This window comes from Electrophorus electricus, chromosome 19 (assembly GCF_013358815.1).
Source record: "Electrophorus electricus isolate fEleEle1 chromosome 19, fEleEle1.pri, whole genome shotgun sequence".
In the NCBI taxonomy this organism is placed as follows: domain Eukaryota; kingdom Metazoa; phylum Chordata; class Actinopteri; order Gymnotiformes; family Gymnotidae; genus Electrophorus; species Electrophorus electricus.
In genome coordinates, this window is record NC_049553.1 from 5,677,104 (window position 1) to 5,695,614 (window position 18,511).

The 18,511-nt window shown below is 40.2% G+C and overlaps 1 protein-coding gene across 5 annotated transcripts; it reads left to right on the forward strand.

The window, feature by feature from the left end:
• Window positions 1-2,681: 2,681 nt before the first annotated feature.
• Window positions 2,682-18,074, forward strand: gal3st4 (galactose-3-O-sulfotransferase 4). Of its 5 annotated transcripts, none has more exons than XM_027015548.2 (6): window positions 2,682-3,011; window positions 4,566-4,645; window positions 11,395-11,616; window positions 12,552-12,662; window positions 13,522-13,831; window positions 14,574-18,074. In XM_027015548.2, the coding sequence occupies exons 3-6, from the start codon at window positions 11,594-11,596 to the stop codon at window positions 15,567-15,569; spliced, it is 1,440 nt and encodes a 479-aa protein (XP_026871349.2). In that variant the 5' UTR covers window positions 2,682-3,011; window positions 4,566-4,645; window positions 11,395-11,593; the 3' UTR covers window positions 15,570-18,074. The 5 variants fall into 5 exon arrangements, with proteins under 5 accessions (XP_026871349.2, XP_035375894.1, XP_035375895.1 ...); XM_035520001.1 differs by lacking the exon at window positions 4,566-4,645 and having other exon boundaries at window positions 2,682-2,804; window positions 2,937-3,011; XM_035520002.1 differs by lacking the exon at window positions 4,566-4,645 and having other exon boundaries at window positions 2,682-2,804; window positions 2,940-3,011.
• Window positions 18,075-18,511: the final 437 nt, after the last annotated feature.

Below are 18,511 nucleotides of genomic sequence, written 5' to 3' on the forward strand. Positions count from 1 at the left end.
TTTCTTGCAGCTTCCCTGTTCTTATCTGGTCTTTGGCCCTTCTGCCGAGACTGTCGTTCTTTTGCTACCAGAATCCCAGGTAAGTCTACTTCAAGTTTTGTGTGGTGCAAGTATGTCTGTGTTATAGGGTCCAGGGCCCGCATCTGTGAAGGGAAGTACTTCTGACCACATCACATCATGTAATATGTAAAAAGAAACAAATGTGAATTATTTTCACACATTTTATGTGGAAACATTTTAAAGATTTTGAAATGTGAAAATGTATTTGCCACATTCAGGTTAATATATATGTTCACATGTCTTTTTACACATTCTTTATGATGATTAAGATATAATTTTTTAAAAAGCCCCATTTTTTATGGTACTGTTGTGCCTGGTAAACTTACCAAGGTAAATACACACTAGCTATGCAATTCACTGGATAAGAGTATTTGCCTATTGGATAAAAGACTTATGCAATGACAATGTCATTAGTGTCCTTTACTTACTAGATAGCTGATCTAATTTTTAATGAAAAATTTAGTTCTCCATCAAGAAACAATAACTAGCTATATAACTATATAAAAACATAACTGTAACTGTTCATTATATATATAAGTAATTCGGCTGTTATGCAAGTTTAAGAAATGTTTGGATATGCCTGAATATGCAAGCACAGGTGAAATGTGACTGCTTACCCCAAGGTTTAGGAGGTGTTGGCCAACTTTGGCAACAAGATACACAGGCACATTCAGAATGAGAAATTCATGCACAAGCTCACATGTTCATTACTAATGCCGATTCAGAATTAGTTTAGACATGGCTGTAGTAACTTTTATTCACTCAATCAAGAGACATACACATCCTTCATAACATCAGAAATTTGTATGACTATTAGGTATGAATACTACTTCTACTTCTAACAGCAACGTACTACTATTGACATAAACTAATACACTAGCTATTTATCACTTAAATGTACTTTATGTCTCCAGTAACAACATTGTAGCCTCTAACAATTTATTAGACAACTTTGAAACTATTATAAATGCTGTTTACAGAAAGTCTGTGTTTTGTCTAAGTAAATGGAACATTGATGTTTATGTCCACACTGTGCTTGATATCTGGATAATGTTTAAGGTCATATTTTACTGATCTCCAAAGCAAAAACATTAAACTGTGATCTTGGTCATTACACTCAGTAAGAATAAAATGTATAATGCAAACTATATTATTCAGTATCGTATAGAAAAGAACCATCTAGATAAAGTAGTAGGTCAAGTACATATGAACACATTTGGGACATTCACATGGGTATATTGGATCTCCACAGAGATGCAATCACTGTTAACTGAAAGCGTTTCAGCTGTAGTTCCTGAATGTCTTTATATGTAGGGTAAATAGAAAACATATAGAAAGTATAGTATAGGTTAACACATAGAAAGTAGTATAGTATAGTATATGTTAATAGCTTATTTAGCTTATGTATGCAGGCTTTCTTTAAAGGCTGCAATAAAGCTTTTAAAGGATGTGAGATTGTGATGTTTTGGGGTTATTTTCAGACTAGAAGGTGGATAAACCCACATAACCTTCTCTTGGTAATCTTACTCCACACTTTTCTGAAGACTCAAATGGGACTCGTGATCCCTTAGTGCCCCTCAAATTACAGTGTTTGGAGTTAGCAGGCAGAAAGAAACTGTGATGAATGGGACCGTTTGTTCTACTGGAATACTGAGCGAGACTGAAACTGATTACAACTTGACCACAATCTAAATGTACTAAATGTACTAAATATAACATGAAGGTCCTCGAATCCTTAAATAAGTAATAAATATAAAGAAAATCACCATGGGTGGGGGAAGTGTACTTGAATGCGTAATTGAATAATTCAAACCAACATAATTTAATAGATTAAAGATTAAGGTAGTGTTGTTACTAAATGCTCAAATAGCTAGTTTTGATAAGGTTTTGATGAGGTTTTTCCTGGTGGAAAGATAGGTCTTGCACAGAGGTCTGCTGAAGCCTACCCTCTGCAGAATTCTCTGCTCTGTACACAGGTCACTTTATAAAGATACAGAATCTCTATGATGCTTTGTATTATTAATATTTCTAATTCAATGTTTAAAGCTCTCTTTCCTGTAAACACTCTTATTACCTTAGTAGCCGCAGTGCACACATGACAGTTTGGTTACCCCCCCCCCCCCCCACGAACTTATGTAACTATGGATATGCAGTTTATGGGACTTTATGTTAAAGTCATCATTTTACTCTTTTCTTTTTTAAATTGTATTTTGCACAAATTAACACACTTAAAACTGTTCAGTTTTACACTGTTTAACACAGTTCTCTGCTCTACTTGAAACATCTGCACAAACTAACTTATTGCACAAACTACAACAGGCTACCTACACTGCTGGTAGGCCCTTGGTTGCCTACAAGAATCTTAGTTGCATGGTTTATACAGTTCATTAATAGAATTTGAACCAATCTATGCAGTTTAACTAAATACACAAGCAATGTGATTACATTTTAAAATAATAATAATAATAAAAAAAAAATTGGTTTGAACTAACGGAATCCATCACACTTTACTGGACAAGCGTTCACACGCGTGCGCGCCCAGAGCAGTGCGGTGAGCGACGGGGATACGGTGGGGGATGGGACGGGGGATGGGACGGGGGATGGGACGGGACGGGCCGGGCTGGCAGAGATTGTCTAATGTTGCAAGGACGTGATAAACACACCAAGACGGCACCAGGAGAGTGGATTGTAGCGTGCTTGGAAGGATGAACAACCTTTCAGTGAAGCGTACCTAATTTTTCCTTGTAATTTTTAAACTTTGATTTTAAACTGTTAAAATTGTACCCGAGTCCCCGCGTGTAACGGCAGACTATGTGGTGACCCTGGCTAGTTTACCAGGAATGACCGAGTTTTATGACTTTCCTTCTGTTTGCTAGAAGGAATTCCGCATAATTCCGTTCATACGGTGATAAGAGTGATTTGACTACGGTGTGAGAGCAACCACCTCAAACGTAAGAACAATTTTAATTACCCTATTAAATGGTTTTTAAACTAGCCACCATGTCTCAAAGTTTTAGGACATGTAGATTTTTGTTTTACGTGGGTGTTGGATAGCTAACTACAGTATCATGTGATCTTTCAGATAATTCTGTTCACTTGCGCTGACTTATAGAGGTGCTGACTTATTTCAAGGGTGTAGAGGTTGCAGTTATCAGCGCACATCTACCTAGACAGCGTTTCGTGGACGTTTTTAGTCACATAATGCTCTTTTTCGGGCGGGTGGTACTTGCAAAGTCACGATTGCACATCTACCTACCTAGCTAGCTTTACTTGAAGCTTTTAAGTCACACTGCCACATTTCTTCCACGCTGTTTACTCGTTTCGGATAACCCAAGAAGAGAACTAGCTAGCTGATTTAGTTAAAATGCCACCAACTCCTAAACCGTCGTCCAGTGTCCGGTAGTTAAACGGATTATTCTGAGTCGATGAGTGAGGATTGCATAGTTTGGTTCATTCTGTGCCATAGTATCGCTAGCTAACTTGCGAGGTTTGGTCAGAACACGCACAAAATGCACGTAACCCAGACTTGTGTACTTGGGTTTTATTTTATGTCATTTTTACACATGATCAGTTTCTTAGGATTACAGCATCAGTGAAACATCAGCGGGGAAGTAGCTGTAGCTATGTCTGCTTCTGTCTGAAGTTTAAAAAAGTAGGATGCCTCTGTCTTCCATATAGCTAGCAAGTTATATCTTATTAGTTCGAACTCTAGCTAACTAGCTAGACTACTTGCTGTTTTTTAAATCAGTGTACCACAGATTTAAAAATGGTGCACACAAATAATTTACTCACTGTTATTCTTGGATATAACTACAAGTTCATTCTAGCTTTAATGCTAAATTCCAAAGGGATCCTGATCACATATTAATTAGGTGGTTTTGGGAGAACAATGCAAGTTAGAGCTATGCCCATTCCAGAATTTCATGGAAAAAAAAAATCTGTTCAGCCCGTGGTTTTCTTGTCTCCTGAAGGAAGACCTACAAAGTGAAGGAACTTGCTACATAAACAGCCGTAGTGTTAAAGAAACAAGCTCAGTATATATGTAATAAAGTGCACTTACTCTTCTGCTAGATTCAATCCTTCCCTCAAAAGCTGCAGTATCCTTTTAAATAATAGAAAGCAGTGCTAACAGACACTGGCCCTTGCTTTGTGAAATATTAATGTGTAGAAACTGGGCCAGAAGGGTTAGACAGGCGTTGTGTCCGTCCTGTCTTCCTGGTCTGTGTGTGTGTGGTTTTCAAACTGCCTGGCATTTGGCTTTTCAAGTTGAAGTTTAGTGAAATAGTCCAAAAAAAAGAAAGAAAAAAAAGAAAAAAAAAGAAGACATTTCTCCTTGCAGCAGCAATCATTTTTTACTTGTTGTGCTAACTGTTGAAAGGAAATGTCAATGTTCTTTGTTTAATATATATATATATATATATATATATATATATATATATATATATATATATATATATATATATATATGTATATGTGTGTGTGTGTGTGTGTGTGTGTGTGTGTAGTAAATATTGCAGAATAGTACTCAAGGTTCCAGAGCAACAGGACATTTCAGCAATACAGAGAACTTCTGATGTCGCAGGAGGTGAAACCAGTTTATGTTCAATATAGATGTTCGAATGACATTCATTCCATTTCTGAAAGCATTTCTAAAGTGTCCCCAATAAGGTTAATCAGTTCTTTCTCCTTAATTTTGCTAATGTCATTGCTGCTATAGCCACAAATGGCAATGAGATCAAACATTTATATTAATGTACATTAGCATTAAAATGCCTTGCCACGGGACACAACAGATCCTTAATTTTGATGGTCCAAAGGCATTCAACAAAAATGATCAGTAAGCCTTTGCTTAGTTTTTCCAATGTACATCACTTGCAAGAGTTACAGTAGACAACTCCTGCAGAAATGCATGAGGCAAAATGACTGACAACTGATACTTTTAGTTAAAAAAAAAACTGTTTCAGGTCTTTCCAACATCAGACACCCTCTCCCAGGTGACCCTTCTGGGAGTGAGCAGTTCCCAGCCTGTAGTAGCATGTGTCCACAGATCACTCCTTTTGAGACTGTAGGACGTTCCTCAGAGATTGAACTTCTGAAATAAGATACAAGACATTACAAAAACAATTACCAAAAATTACAAAAACATTACCTCTTGCAGAATTTCAGTGGGCCCAGAATGATTAGGCAGCAGCAGCAGAACATTTGCCAATATTTTAAATATTTCCTTCATAACATAGGTAATATTTCTTGATAAATTACTTGATAAAGAACAGTAAACATGCAATCTTACAAAATGTTGGACTAATTTACTGGGCCTGTTGGATACATTGCTTATCATTAAATTAATATTTCCAGGAAGTGCTTTGTATATATAATTACTAAATCACAAGGTATGCACAGTGTGCCTTCACTTCAGATCCTTATGAACAACTTTCAATCACACCTGCCTTTCAAGGCATAGAAACATGGGTAACAGAAGCTAGTCCTGATAGAATTGTAACTAGATTTTAGAGTTGAATGGTTTGTTAACTTTTCAGTGAATACCGTACAATACTCATTCATAAATCACAATAAACCCAAGGATGTGATGTGCTTAACCTTTGAAGATTCTTGAACTGGATGTAGTTGCATGACCTGTGGAAGCCTATGATTGGTAATATTTGCAACATGTCTTACTTTAGAAAGTAGCTTTTTACAAAAACAACAGTATTTTCAAACACTGAACATAGAAAGCAGAAAATTTGAGAACTGTTGATATGTATGTATTCCCCCTAAACTGTCCAATACCAGATGTTGGGTAAGTGTGAATATATTCTGGCAGCTGTTGACTTGAAGTCAGTGTATTATGAATAAGTTAATCCAACTGACCTGTTACTCTTCATGCAGAAGAAATATTGATATTCAGAACATTTGGGGCTGTAAGTGACATCCTTCTTGCCCCAAGTAACCTTAACTAGCTAACACTGAAGGAAAATGCTCCATTATTGTCAACATGAATTTGGTTCGCTGCTGCTTCATAACTCCAGTTACCTGGGTTTGATTCATAGCCTAGCTGCTGCCTGTGTGGAGTTTGCATGTTCTTCCTGTGCCTGTGTGGGTTTCTTCTAGGTACTCTGGTTTTCTCCCACATTCCACAGGTTGCCTGTTAAGTTAATTGGTGTTTAAAAATTGGCCTAGTGTGAATGTGTGTGTGTACCCTGTGATGGAATGGCACCCATGTCCAGGGTCAGGTCCTGCCATACGCCCTGCGATGGACTGGCACCCTGTCCAGGGATGGGTCCTGCCATTTGCCGGGCAATGGACTGGCAACTTGTCTGGGGTCGGGTCCTGCCATACACCCCGTGATGGACTGGCACTCTGTCCAGAGTTGGGTCCTGCCATACACCCTGCGATGGACTGGCACCCTGTCCAGGGTTGGGTCCTGCCTTTTGCCGGGCAATGGACTGGCAACTTGTCCGGGGTCGGGTCCTGCCATACGCCCCGCGATGGACTGGCACTCTGTCCAGAGTTGGGTTCTGCCATACGACCTGCAATGAACTCTGACCCTGTCCAGGGTCAGTTTCTGCCATAAACCCTGCGATGGACTGGCACCCTGTGATGGACTTGCTTACTTAAAAGTAAATTGTACCAGTGGCACCCTAGTGGGTAGCATTTTGGGCTATAAATTGGAAGGTTGTGGCTTTGAATCCCAGCTCTGCTATACAGCCACTATTGGGCCCTTGATCAAGGCCCTTAACCCTCTCAGATCCAGGGGCACTGTACTATGGCTGTCCCTGGGGTCTGCCCCTGTCTCCCGAGAAACTGGGATATGTAGGGGGAAAAGCATTTAATTGTACAATATATGTATATATGGCAAATACATTCCATATGGCCTAGATCTTAGTTGGCTCTGCTTAAGCTCAAAAATATTTCTAACTAGCAGCTCAAAATTGTAAATGGGGATAATTATCCCAAGTTTTGGAGATGTTTTTGAAACTTCTGACATAATTAGTTTGTAATTGCAAAAACAAACAAAAATAATTGTATTTCACTGTATTGTTTTCATAGAGGGGTGTAAAATGGCTAGCTTGCTCAAGGGTCCTACGGGTCTGCTTATACCATGCATAGCAAGAAGTGAGCCTGGATCCTCAGCGTCAAATGGTGTAGACACACAAAATGGTGGTTTTTAAAAACTACAACGGTGTATAATCATCACTGAAAAACAATAAAAACATTTATTTACATACTGTATCAAAATTTAAACCTGCCTTGCCAACACCCAGTTGGGTCTCTTTCATCGGTTTCCCATTTGCTGTGTTTGGTGGAAACCACTGCCAGTGATCAAAACTAGCCATCTGTATGTATCCTATGACAGCAGAGTTGCACGGGAGAGGGTAAGTAGACATGCACAATGTGCACATCCACGAGGGGTAGGTGTGTACTAATTATGTGCCCAAAGCTAATCTATAAATGCTACCCTCAACACTTTCCATTAGGAGAGGAAGACCTGTTCTTATTTCACCTCGGGTATTTCACCTGATACCATAACACATTTTGTTATGGTATCAGGTATTTCACCTGATACCAAAGCAAAACCAGTACATACAATCATGCGTATTGGTTGGTGGTATTTTCCTTATATCTATATGTGAAAAATGTAAAGAAAATGCAAACAACCAGTACACATATGTATATGAATGCCTTGGATATCCTGTTGGTAATTTGCCAATATATGTGGATTCTTGATCTAAATTTCATTGGTGTTTTATTAGTGGCAGCTTGGCAGTGGTGGGGCTTAAACCAGTAACCTGATTACAAGTCAAGTACCTTAACCACTGAGATTCATGCTAAACTTGTCAACCACGAAAATAGTTGGAACTTAAACAAAGTATGCCATTGTACATTTCAGTTCATTCACAGTATGTTCCTATTGTATATGCATAGACTGTTTCTATACACTTATAATGTTAGTTTAATATATCGATAGTATGTTTATATTCATTCAGTTAACATTCATTGTCACATTTCTAGTTCCAAACCGTGCTACTTGGAATAAATAAGAGAACTAAGAAATCTTCTGTCCTTACCACTTTCTCTCACTTTCTGAGAAAGTCTTCTCTCCCAGCTGATTCTTCTCTTCCCCATTGTATCCTTTCTCTCTTCCATCGTTAGCCAGTCTGCTGTGCCGCTGCCAGTTCACACCCCTGTAGCCTTGTGACTTAGACTATTTATCTCTTATTTCCTTAGTTTTTACACATCCCTTTATCAATGCTATTTGTCTCATTCTTGTCCTTGTAGCTGGGTGCAGACAGAGCACTCCCGCACACTCTTCTCTCTGTCTTCAGAGAATGACCAAGGGCCTCCTCTGGGCTCCTGCCGGCCCCACACCCATGTTATGTTCCTGAAGACCCATAAGACAGCCAGCAGCACTGTTCTCAACATACTCTACCGCTTTGGGGAGGAGCAGGGCCTACGGTTTGCCCTCCCGGTGGGCTACCAGTTTGGCTACCCACAGCGCTTTGAAGCACAGAGGGTGAAAGGGTATCGGGGCCCATGTGTGGCAGAGTTTGACATCATTGGAAATCACATGCGCTTCTTCAAACCAGAGGTATGGGGAGCATATGCTGTTTCTACTGTTATTGAGAAGCTGATTTGCATCATGGGAGATACAAGACCTTTTTAAAAATGCTTCCTAGTTATGTGTCTTTTGAATATGGCTCTGAAATTTAAATGATATGACACCATTTTTTTTTTCTATACACAGTAAATTTACATGTTTTACTCACAGCTCTGCTACTCCTGCCTTGGGACAAGCTGTGGTTATGTGTTTAAGTCAAGTTGCCGTGAAGTTATACATGTCATTTCCCTTTAATTGACCCAAATAAACCAGCCTCTGCAGCACTAAAATGATGTCCTCAGAGAATGCTCAGAGGAAAGGCCTTAACTGGCAGCTGTTATAGCTTGATTATTTGTATGTTTCATAAATGTATGACTTGTACTCAAATTTCAGTAGGCCTACATTTTTTAAATTCAGATATACTTTTGTAACCATAGAAAAGCAGGCTGTGATAACACTATCAAACTAGTTGTGCTAGCTGTTGAAAGGAAATGTCAGTGTTCTTTGTTTTATTTATTTTTATATTATTTATTAGCCTCTAGGGTTGTCTTCCACAGCTCCACTGAGTTCTTGATGAAGGCTCTTAGTCCTGTTGATCTTATACAGCCTCAAGTATTCCAGGATCAGGATTTCTTGGACATCTGCTAGTGTGAGCCTGTTTAGGGAAGTTGTGTACTGATCTCAGCTTCAATAACCACTGGGCATTGTTGTCTGATGCTGCCGTCTCCCATATACTTTTCCCGTATTGTTCAGTCTCTAGCTTTGGTGGGTGTGTTCTCATGCTGTTACCCTGCCACTGAGTACACTTTGAATGGCTCATGGGAAAACATGCTGTTTATTGTCCTGGCGTCGATTTCTCTTGTACCTCTTCAGGCGGGCAGCCAGAGCTTTTGAACTCTGCTTGGCAGTCTCCAAGGCCTCACGTACCTCCTCAGGTACTTCATCACATTGTTCTGCAGTTCTGATAGCTGGCTATCTTCTATGCCCTTATCTTGGCATTCAGCCTCCTTGTCCATGGAGGATACTGCTCCTTGATGTTCATCTTGTAGCCAAGCATCTCAATTATCACTATTCCTGTGGTGTATATCAGCTGGTTGGTCTGAGGGATGGTCACAGTAGTGATCGTCCCTAGTGCTGCATTAACATCTTTCAGCAGCCTTTCAGGTACTTCACTTGGTCTTGGAAGTCTGCTGAGACTGGTGCCTAACTTGGCCATGATCTTCAGTCTCAGGTCAGCAGCTTAGTGCATGGGTTTATTGGGTCTTGTGGTCCTAAGAGAACAGTGACTGCAAATCTATTTAAAGTTAAAGGTGAACCATGTCAATTTGAGAAACTATTATAGGGAAGATCATAAGCACACATGACCACCTAGAGCTGAGAAACCTAAAAAGAAAAAGGCAAAAGTGGGGAGAAGTGGACCCAAAGGACCAGAGAGACATGAATGCTTACTAGTTGTATTAACTCCTTACTTTTGTTTTCTTTAGTCCACTATTACAGTTGTTCACTGGGGTAGTGGTAGCTCATTGGTTAAGGTACTTGACTTGTAATTGGAGGGTTGCTGGTTCAAGCCCCACCACTGCCAAGTTGCCACTGTGGGGCCACTGTGGGGCCACTGTGGGGCCCTTAACTCTCAATTGCTGTAGTTGTACTAATTCATAATTGTAAGTTGCTTGGGATAAAAGCATCAGGTAAATGTAAAAATTAAGATGCTAGCTAACACATACCCCTCTAAAATTATCCCTTTTGTCAGTCGCATCATAGATTCCATGAAACATCTGCTTGTTCGGTTTCACAGTGAAATGTTTTTACACTTTAATTGCAGCATGTTAATTGTGTCCTGGTTTTCAAAAAAGGGATTCACTTTGTGTGTCTGTATTCACATTGTCTACAACTATAAATTACAACAGGTTAATGGGCACATATTTTGGTCTGTACTTTTGGTAGTGAGTGTGGCTGATGGTCATACAGATTAAAAATTTTATCAGGGGTGCCACTGGAGATTTTGGGCCTGATGAAAGGATATAAGCACCCATGCCTTTTGTTTAGGGCTATGTATGCCTCTGTTAATGGCACCTGGAGTCAGGGACCAACATTAATAAGGTGTGAGCTATTTAGCCTACTGAATGAAAGAAGTCAGGCAGATAATAATACATTTATTATTCAGATCAGTGTCATGGCATTTTGACACATTTTTTTCTTTTGTCCATTATTTTCATCTTGTATTTGTTTTCTTTAAAATGGTTAATGGTAATTACATTATGGTAATTACATTACATTGCATAGACTGACAATGTACTGTCAGTGACATTTTTGAAATTTTTCTCTTGGAGGATATATTTCTGGAATGTGGTTGGGATAACCACAGCAGCATTCAGCAGCACTGAGTTAAAAATAAATAAATAAATAAATTAGCGCATTAATGATGGCTGAAATATGATATGACATTGATTTTCATAGAAGGGTGACAAGAAAATTGCATGGCATAGCATTGTTCAATAGGCCTCATTCTCAGAAACTATTGACACACCTCAGCAGCACTAATGAACTGGTTAAATATTAGTGCACTAATGATGGCTGAAATATGATGGCTGAAATTTTCGGACATTTATAGCAGGCTGACTACTGTACGCTTTTCGCGTAAGCTTCAACACACCCACACGCTCCCCCGCCCTTGCTCACTCACTCCAAAACACAAAGCCAGGCTTTCTTTAGCTAATCTTGCTGTTGTCGTCCACAAGGTATGCGAAAGGCGAACTGAAGTTGGATGCAACTAAGAGTGGGCCAGCTAGATCCGCAGTCCTCTAGCTGGACGTAATTTGTGCCAATGGATTACTTGCGTTGTAACGTCGTCGGGCGGAATTGAAGCGCGCCAGCCGGGCTGTCCGAGATGCACCGTGGCTGCGTTTTCAACTCTTTCGACACCGGCCCGGTTTTATCATGGATTTTAAAAGATCGGCGAGGTAAGTTCGTGTTCCTATGAGTTCAGAAACGTCCTATATCACGCTAGTGACCATTGGACTGCGAGCAACGAGCAGTGATTTACTACGGCACTACCTCCCTTTGTCGAAAGACATTTTTAGACCGGCTTTCTGCTGGACGAAGCCAGTTTATCAAAACAAAAGCTATGCGGTGTGATTTGAAGTTCATTACGTACTTTATATTTGGCGTCTCCCTTATGCAGTAGATTTTTTTTTTGTCCGTTCATTATAAGATTTTAATTTAACATTAGCATCTACAGACTAGCCATTGAAATGTCGCTCTTCAAAACCACTGTCAATCTCAAAGCTAACCAGACAATTTGTGTCGCTAAAATCCATCTCTGAACGAATATTTTGATGGTACGCGTTTTGTGTGATCACTGAAATGAAGACGGAAACACGCGCACCTTTGGCTTTGGTTTGCCACACTTAGCCTGTATCCTGGAATGTTCAGATAAATATTTAGTCCAGCTTTTCTTTTGTGTTGCATGTTAATTTGCCAGCCATGGCGTGATGGTCATCATACACTGCATTAGTCCCTCTGTGTTTAGGATCACTGTTGGCTTGATTTTATTTTCTCATGATCAATACTCTCGTTTTTTTACTCTTTGCTTCCACTTCTTAAGCCTCTACCAATTTCCTCATTCCTTTGACGACTTTTGTTTTAAAGCGTGTTTGTCTTAATGCTTGTCCTTCTGTCTTTATTTTACGTTGACGGACGGATGCACCTTCAGTTAATTACCTTACCTACGCATCATATTCCCCAGGGCGGTATTACACTTGTGTACAGGAGACACACTTAACAGTGTTTGTGGTTTGTGTCCAGGTTAAACGTTTTAGGTGTTTAATCATTGAGGAATTTTTATGTTCCCAGTGAAAAACTGAGCAAAATAACCATTTAGATGTTTTTTTGGCAGGAGGATGCGGTGGCTGGGGTGCTATCGGCTGGGACCAAAGTGCAAAGTAGTACTGTTTTTTGTCGGACTTGCCATCGCTGGACAGCTCCTGGGGGTGCTCTTCAATAAAAGGTTAGAGGATGTCCTAGTCCCCTTTGTCAAACTGGATTCCTCCCTTACAATTCCTGGGTGGTGGTAGCTCAGTGGTTAAGGTACTGTTGGGTCCCTGAGCATGTCCCTTAACCCTGAATTGTTCAAGCTTTTTTCGGTCATAACTGTAAGAAGCTTTATGTAAAAGCGTCAGCTAAATGGTGAAAAATGTAAATTCTCTTAGTCTGTTATATTGGGCAGTTACATTTACATTTAAGACATTTAGCTGACACTTTTATCCAAAGCGACTTACAGTTATGACTTGTGCAATTGAGGGGTAAGGGCCTTGCCCAGGGCCCCAACAGTGGCAGCTTGGCAGTGGTGGGGCTTAAACCAGTAACCTTCTGATTACAAGTCAAGTACCTTAACCACTGAGATTCATGCTAAACTTGTCAACCACGAAAATAGTTGGAACTTAAACAAAGTATGCCATTGTACATTTCAGTTCATTCACAGTATGTTACTATTGTATATGCATAGACTGTTTCTATACACTTATAATGTTAGTTTAATATATCGATAGTATGTTTATATTCATTCAGTTTTCTGTTTAACATTCATTGTCACATTTCTAGTTCCAAACTGTGCTACTTGGAATAAATAAGAGAACTAAGAAATCTTCTGTCCTTACCACTTTCTCTCACTTTCTGAGAAAGTCTTCTGTCCAACTGATTCTTCTCTTCCCCATTGTATCCTTTCTCTCTTCCATCGTTAGCCAGTCTGCTGTGCCGCTGCCAGTTCACACCCCTGTAGCCTTGTGACTTAGACTATTTATCTCTTATTTCCTTAGTTTTTACACATCCCTTTATCAATGCTATTTGTCTCATTCTTGTCCTTGTAGCTGGGTGCAGACAGAGCACTCCCGCACACTCTTCTCTCTGTCTTCAGAGAATGGCCAAGGGCCTCCTCTGGGCTCCTGCCGGCCCCACACCCATGTTATGTTCCTGAAGACCCATAAGACAGCCAGCAGCACTGTTCTCAACATACTCTACCGCTTTGGGGAGGAGCAGGGCCTACGGTTTGCCCTCCCGGTGGGCTACCAGTTTGGCTACCCACAGCGCTTTGAAGCACAGAGGGTGAAAGGGTATCGGGGCCCACGTGTGGCAGAGTTTGACATCATTGGAAATCACATGCGCTTCTTCAAACCAGAGGTATGGGGAGCATATGCTGTTTCTACTGTTATTGAGAAGCTGATTTGCATCATGGGAGATACAAGACCTTTTTAAAAATGCTTACTAGTTATGTGTCTTTTGAATATGGCTCTGAAATTTAAATGATATGACACCATTTTTTTTTTTCCCATACACAGTAAATTTACATGTTTTACTCACAGCTCTGCTACTCCTGCCTTGGGACAAGCCGTGGTTGTGTGTTTAAGTCAAGTTGCCGTGAAGTTGTACATGTCATTTCCCTTTAATTGACCCAAATAAACCAGCCTCTGCAGCACTAAAATGATGTCCTCAGAGAATGCTCAGAGGAAAGGCCTTAACTGGCAGCTGTTATAGCTTGATTATTTGTATGTTTCATAAATGTATGACTTGTACTCAAATTTCAGTAGGCCTACATTTTTTAAATTCAGATATACTTTTGTAACCATAGAAAAGCAGGCACCACAGTGATAACACTATCAAACAGCTTCTCCCATTCTCAGAATAGTTAGAATAGTTAGAATTGTTAGAATAGTGTAACAGAAGGGGCTACTTTGGATGGATGCACAGTTTTAATACAGAAATTTGGTGCTTTTAAAGCAAAAAGTCTGTGATCTCTTGTTACTAATTTAGAATTTAGGTTTGAGTAGAAAAATAGACATTCTTAGTCAGTTTTTAATTGGGTTTTGAAAATATTCACAAGATACTTCAAAGTGAGATTCCTTTCCTACTTCTTGTTCCACAGGTTGAGAAAGTCATGCCCATTGATACTTTCCATTTCTCAATTTTACGTGATCCTGTGGCTTTAGCCGAGTCCTCCTATGCATATTACAAAAACGTGGCCCCTGCCTTCCGACGAGCAAAGGGACTAGGTGACTTTGCAGACAACCCTCATAAATACTATGATCTGCGGCTGCGCAACAACCACTATGCTCGCAATCTACTATGGTTTGATTTTGGTCTGGACCCCAATGCCAACTTCTCCTTAGCCCTTGCCAGGCGGGGTGAAGCAACAGTGCGACGGAACTTCAGACTGATCCTCATATCGGAGTACTTTGACCAGTCCATGGTGCTGCTCCGCCATGCCCTCTGCTGGCCACTGGATGCAGTTGTCTCATTCAGCCTGAACGCCAGGGAGCAGGCGCCCAAGAGACGGTCCACCTGGGGGGGGAAGGTTGCTCAGCCAGCCCCGCTGGCCCTGACAGATGAGCAGAGGCAGAAGCTGCGGGAGTGGAATGCGTTGGACTGGCACCTCTACCAAGCCTTCAACCGCACATTTTGGATTGAGGTGGAGCGTTTTGGACAGGCACGCATGCAAGCCGAAGTGGACTTGCTTCGGGTCAGGAGGGAGGTTCTTGCTGGTGTGTGCCTGCGTGACGGTGGACGACCCGTAGAGGCTAATCGCATCCGTGACAAGGACATCCGTCCCTTCCAGAGTGGTATGGTCAAAATCCTGGGCTATGAGCTTCAGCCGAGACTGGACAATGTCACGAGGCAAGTCTGCCTGAGCATGATTAGGCCTGAGATCCAGTACAAGGACCTGCTAGATCGCCGGCAATTTCCACATGCCCAGCAGCCTCTGGATGCTGCCATTGCTGCAGGCGGTTTTGCTGTCAAGAGGGAGTCTTCATTCCTTTTGACTGGGGAGCACATAGATTCTCTAGGGAAGGACTGGAACAGGGCTGTAGTAGCCCGTAATCAGTCCATACATCAAGTAGACAACAATGGAAAGCTGAGATAGTGAGTGAGCTGGCTGCACCTATTTACCTGATTTACTATAGGCTGCAGAAGGGCCCCCACAATGCACTGCCCAGAGCTGGACTAAGATCCTGCACTTCGAGTCTGCTAGTCTGTTCCTGAGCTCTTCATCTTGCCCTTGTTTCCCATCATTTATTGAATTGTTGGAATGTCAGTGAGGAGGGACTACAGATTGTTAGAACGCACACAGCATCATTGTTTAGTGGTGGGACTAATGCATGTGTGATTTTTGTGCTGCAGCTCAGGTACATCACAGTGCCTGATTCCTTAGATGAGCTGTGATATAGTACAAAAGCATCTTCCACGCTACCACCTTCTTATACACATGAACACTTTCTCCCACACTGACACCCTCGAACAGTTTTGGTCTTTTGACATTTACAGTGCTTTGGTACTTGATGTTGAAATATAATGCAAAGCCATTTGCTGGTGCAAAAATGACAGCAAAATTGAATCGTGGACCCATCACTGTCCAACACGTATATTTCAGACTGCAACCAAAAGTGTAATGTCTTTATTTACATAATCAGTGCACCTCTATAACTCCAATGGTCAGCCTTATAATGAAATGCTGCAGGATCATCTCATGCTGTTTGAAAACCTTTTCCTGAAAGGCAAAGAATGAGAAATAATACTGCAGTAAAATTGGGTTTGTTGCATTGGTTGCTGTAATGGGGCTTGCATTGCATTGTATCACATGACACTATCATATAAGCTATTGGTGACTCTTTGTGGGTCTGTGAAAAGTGACGTCTCCAGTTGACACTGTGAAATAATTTACCATCTGTTACCTGCATTACAGACCCAGGTCCATCAGATGAAGGCTGTTCCACTCATATTGATCTACCTCTGGGCACCTGTCAGAGGTTGATATTTTCCGATATTTATGTAAGTTTTGAATTATGTCCAGAATTGAATCTGGATCAGTTGGTAGTGTTTTATTAACCACAATGTTGACGGTCAGTTTTGTTAACCGCCGTGACCCAATACAACTTGACATTTTTGATGTCGAGGTTGAGCCCAGTGCTGAGGAATGAAGTTGGGGTGACCAAAAATGTTATGAGATTTTTTTGTCAATGGTGAAATTTTGGTGGCATGGAAAATACAAGCAACTTAGTATATCCCCTATCGCATACAGTACCTGGACTTGGGTGTCCTTGTCCAAATCTGAAATACATTAGTAATTTTGCCTTACTGTAAGAACAAATTGGGGCAGGGCTTCACTATGAAAGCTTGCTGTAGTTATTATATATTTGAAAATAGAAAGGGAAAAAAAACAATGTATGTAATGCATTTATATTTTCTCAAAATGTAAGGGTCTCTTCCACATTAAGAATAAGATGTAAATGTAATGTACGAATTTGACTGGAATGCACTGTGCAGCTCTGTCATGGTCAGCCTATTAACAGCTTATTTGTATGCAGTTTACAGAACGAGTAGTCATCTAAAAATTAATTTATTATTTTGATCAATTTAATTATTGTGCATTCCATGCAAAATAGTTATAGCAAAAACAGATATCTATATTGCTACTGTGTTAAAAATACTTTGCATGTTTAAAAATAGCACTGGCCAGTGTTTAAGAGCAAACCAGATTAATTTCACCATAGTCTTCACAATACAGCTTTTTATACTTTGGCTTGATATGTTAGCATCTCTTGTTTCTTTTAACAGTAAATATCAACTTGAAACTATGGCAATATTAATAGGGTGATGCAAGTGTCTGACAAAACATGAGAAGCACCAGATGATGTGGGTTTAGTAGTATTTTGCATTGATTTTGTTGTGCTATGTTATAAAATGGCCCTCTCTTTACATACTAAAGCAATATAGAGAGAAAATAATTTGTGAAAGAGGGCCGGTAGTTGGGCACTCAAAATAGAAGTGTTTCGGTACTGTTAGTAAAAAAAAAAAAAAAAAAAAAAAGCATTAAAAACCTTTCAGCAAATTTGAGGCATCATATTCCACATAAAGACAAGCTGTTTCAAGATGGCAGATCAGGACTAGAAAAAAGAACGAACCTGAACACAGATTAGTCTCCCTTTTGATCTGAACCAGAATTGTGCATGATTAGAGTTGCAAAGCTGCTGGGGCTGCTAACCACTTACGAAATAATGAGTGCACAACCTTAGGGGAGTGAAAGAGAGCACTATGAATAGATTTGTCTTGTGTTTTTTTTTTTTTTTTTTTTCCATTATCAAGGGGGTTTCTTTTCAGAAGGCAAACTGAAGCCAAAAAGCCTGTTCCTAGTGGAGTATTTGTCCAGTACTATATAGCAGAAAGAAAATGCTCTATGGACAAATTCGGTACTTATTAATAACATATCTGTACATCTGGTGTTTTGTTTCGTTTTGTCGGCACTGTTATTTTGCTTATGCATTACAATGCATCTCAAGAGTGTATCTTGCAAAGGTGGTACAAATTTGAAAAGTGTTTATTTTACATTACCTGTGGTACTTCAATTAAAGGTACACCAAAGAGTTGCTCACATTGATGAAAATACATCATTTATTACTGCAAAAATTAAAATCCTGAGTTGTTGTTCAGACAGCATCAATTCTCCTTACTGAAGTGAGGAACTTGGACAAACAAGCCCTAAGGCGCAAGTCATCATATAGTTAATGCAGCTGACAACAAAGGGACACCTTTTAAAGGGAGTGGTCAGTGAAATATGATGCGTTTGGTAAAAACTGAAGTGTGGAACTACCACTCTGCTGACCCAGAGGTCCAGCTTCCACACCAGAATCCATTGCCTGTGCTGTTCAGTGTGGATTCAATTTGCAGTACAAGACTTTAGAAATCTTAGTGATGGACTGTAATAATTTCATACAATTTACAGTACAGTGAATTCTTTCTACTGTATGCTCTCTCTCTCTCTCTCTCTCTCTCTCTCTCTCTCTCTCAGCTGTTTGAGCCGTGGTAATT

Coding starts and splice junctions, on each gene's coding strand:
- gal3st4 (XM_027015548.2), top strand. CDS start 11,594: ATGGATTTTAAAAGATCGGCGAG. Junction 11,617..12,551: donor GATTTTAAAAGATCGGCGAG/GTAAGTTCGTGT, acceptor TTTTTTTGGCAG/GAGGATGCGGTGGCTGGGGT. Junction 13,832..14,573: donor TGCGCTTCTTCAAACCAGAG/GTATGGGGAGCA, acceptor CTTGTTCCACAG/GTTGAGAAAGTCATGCCCAT.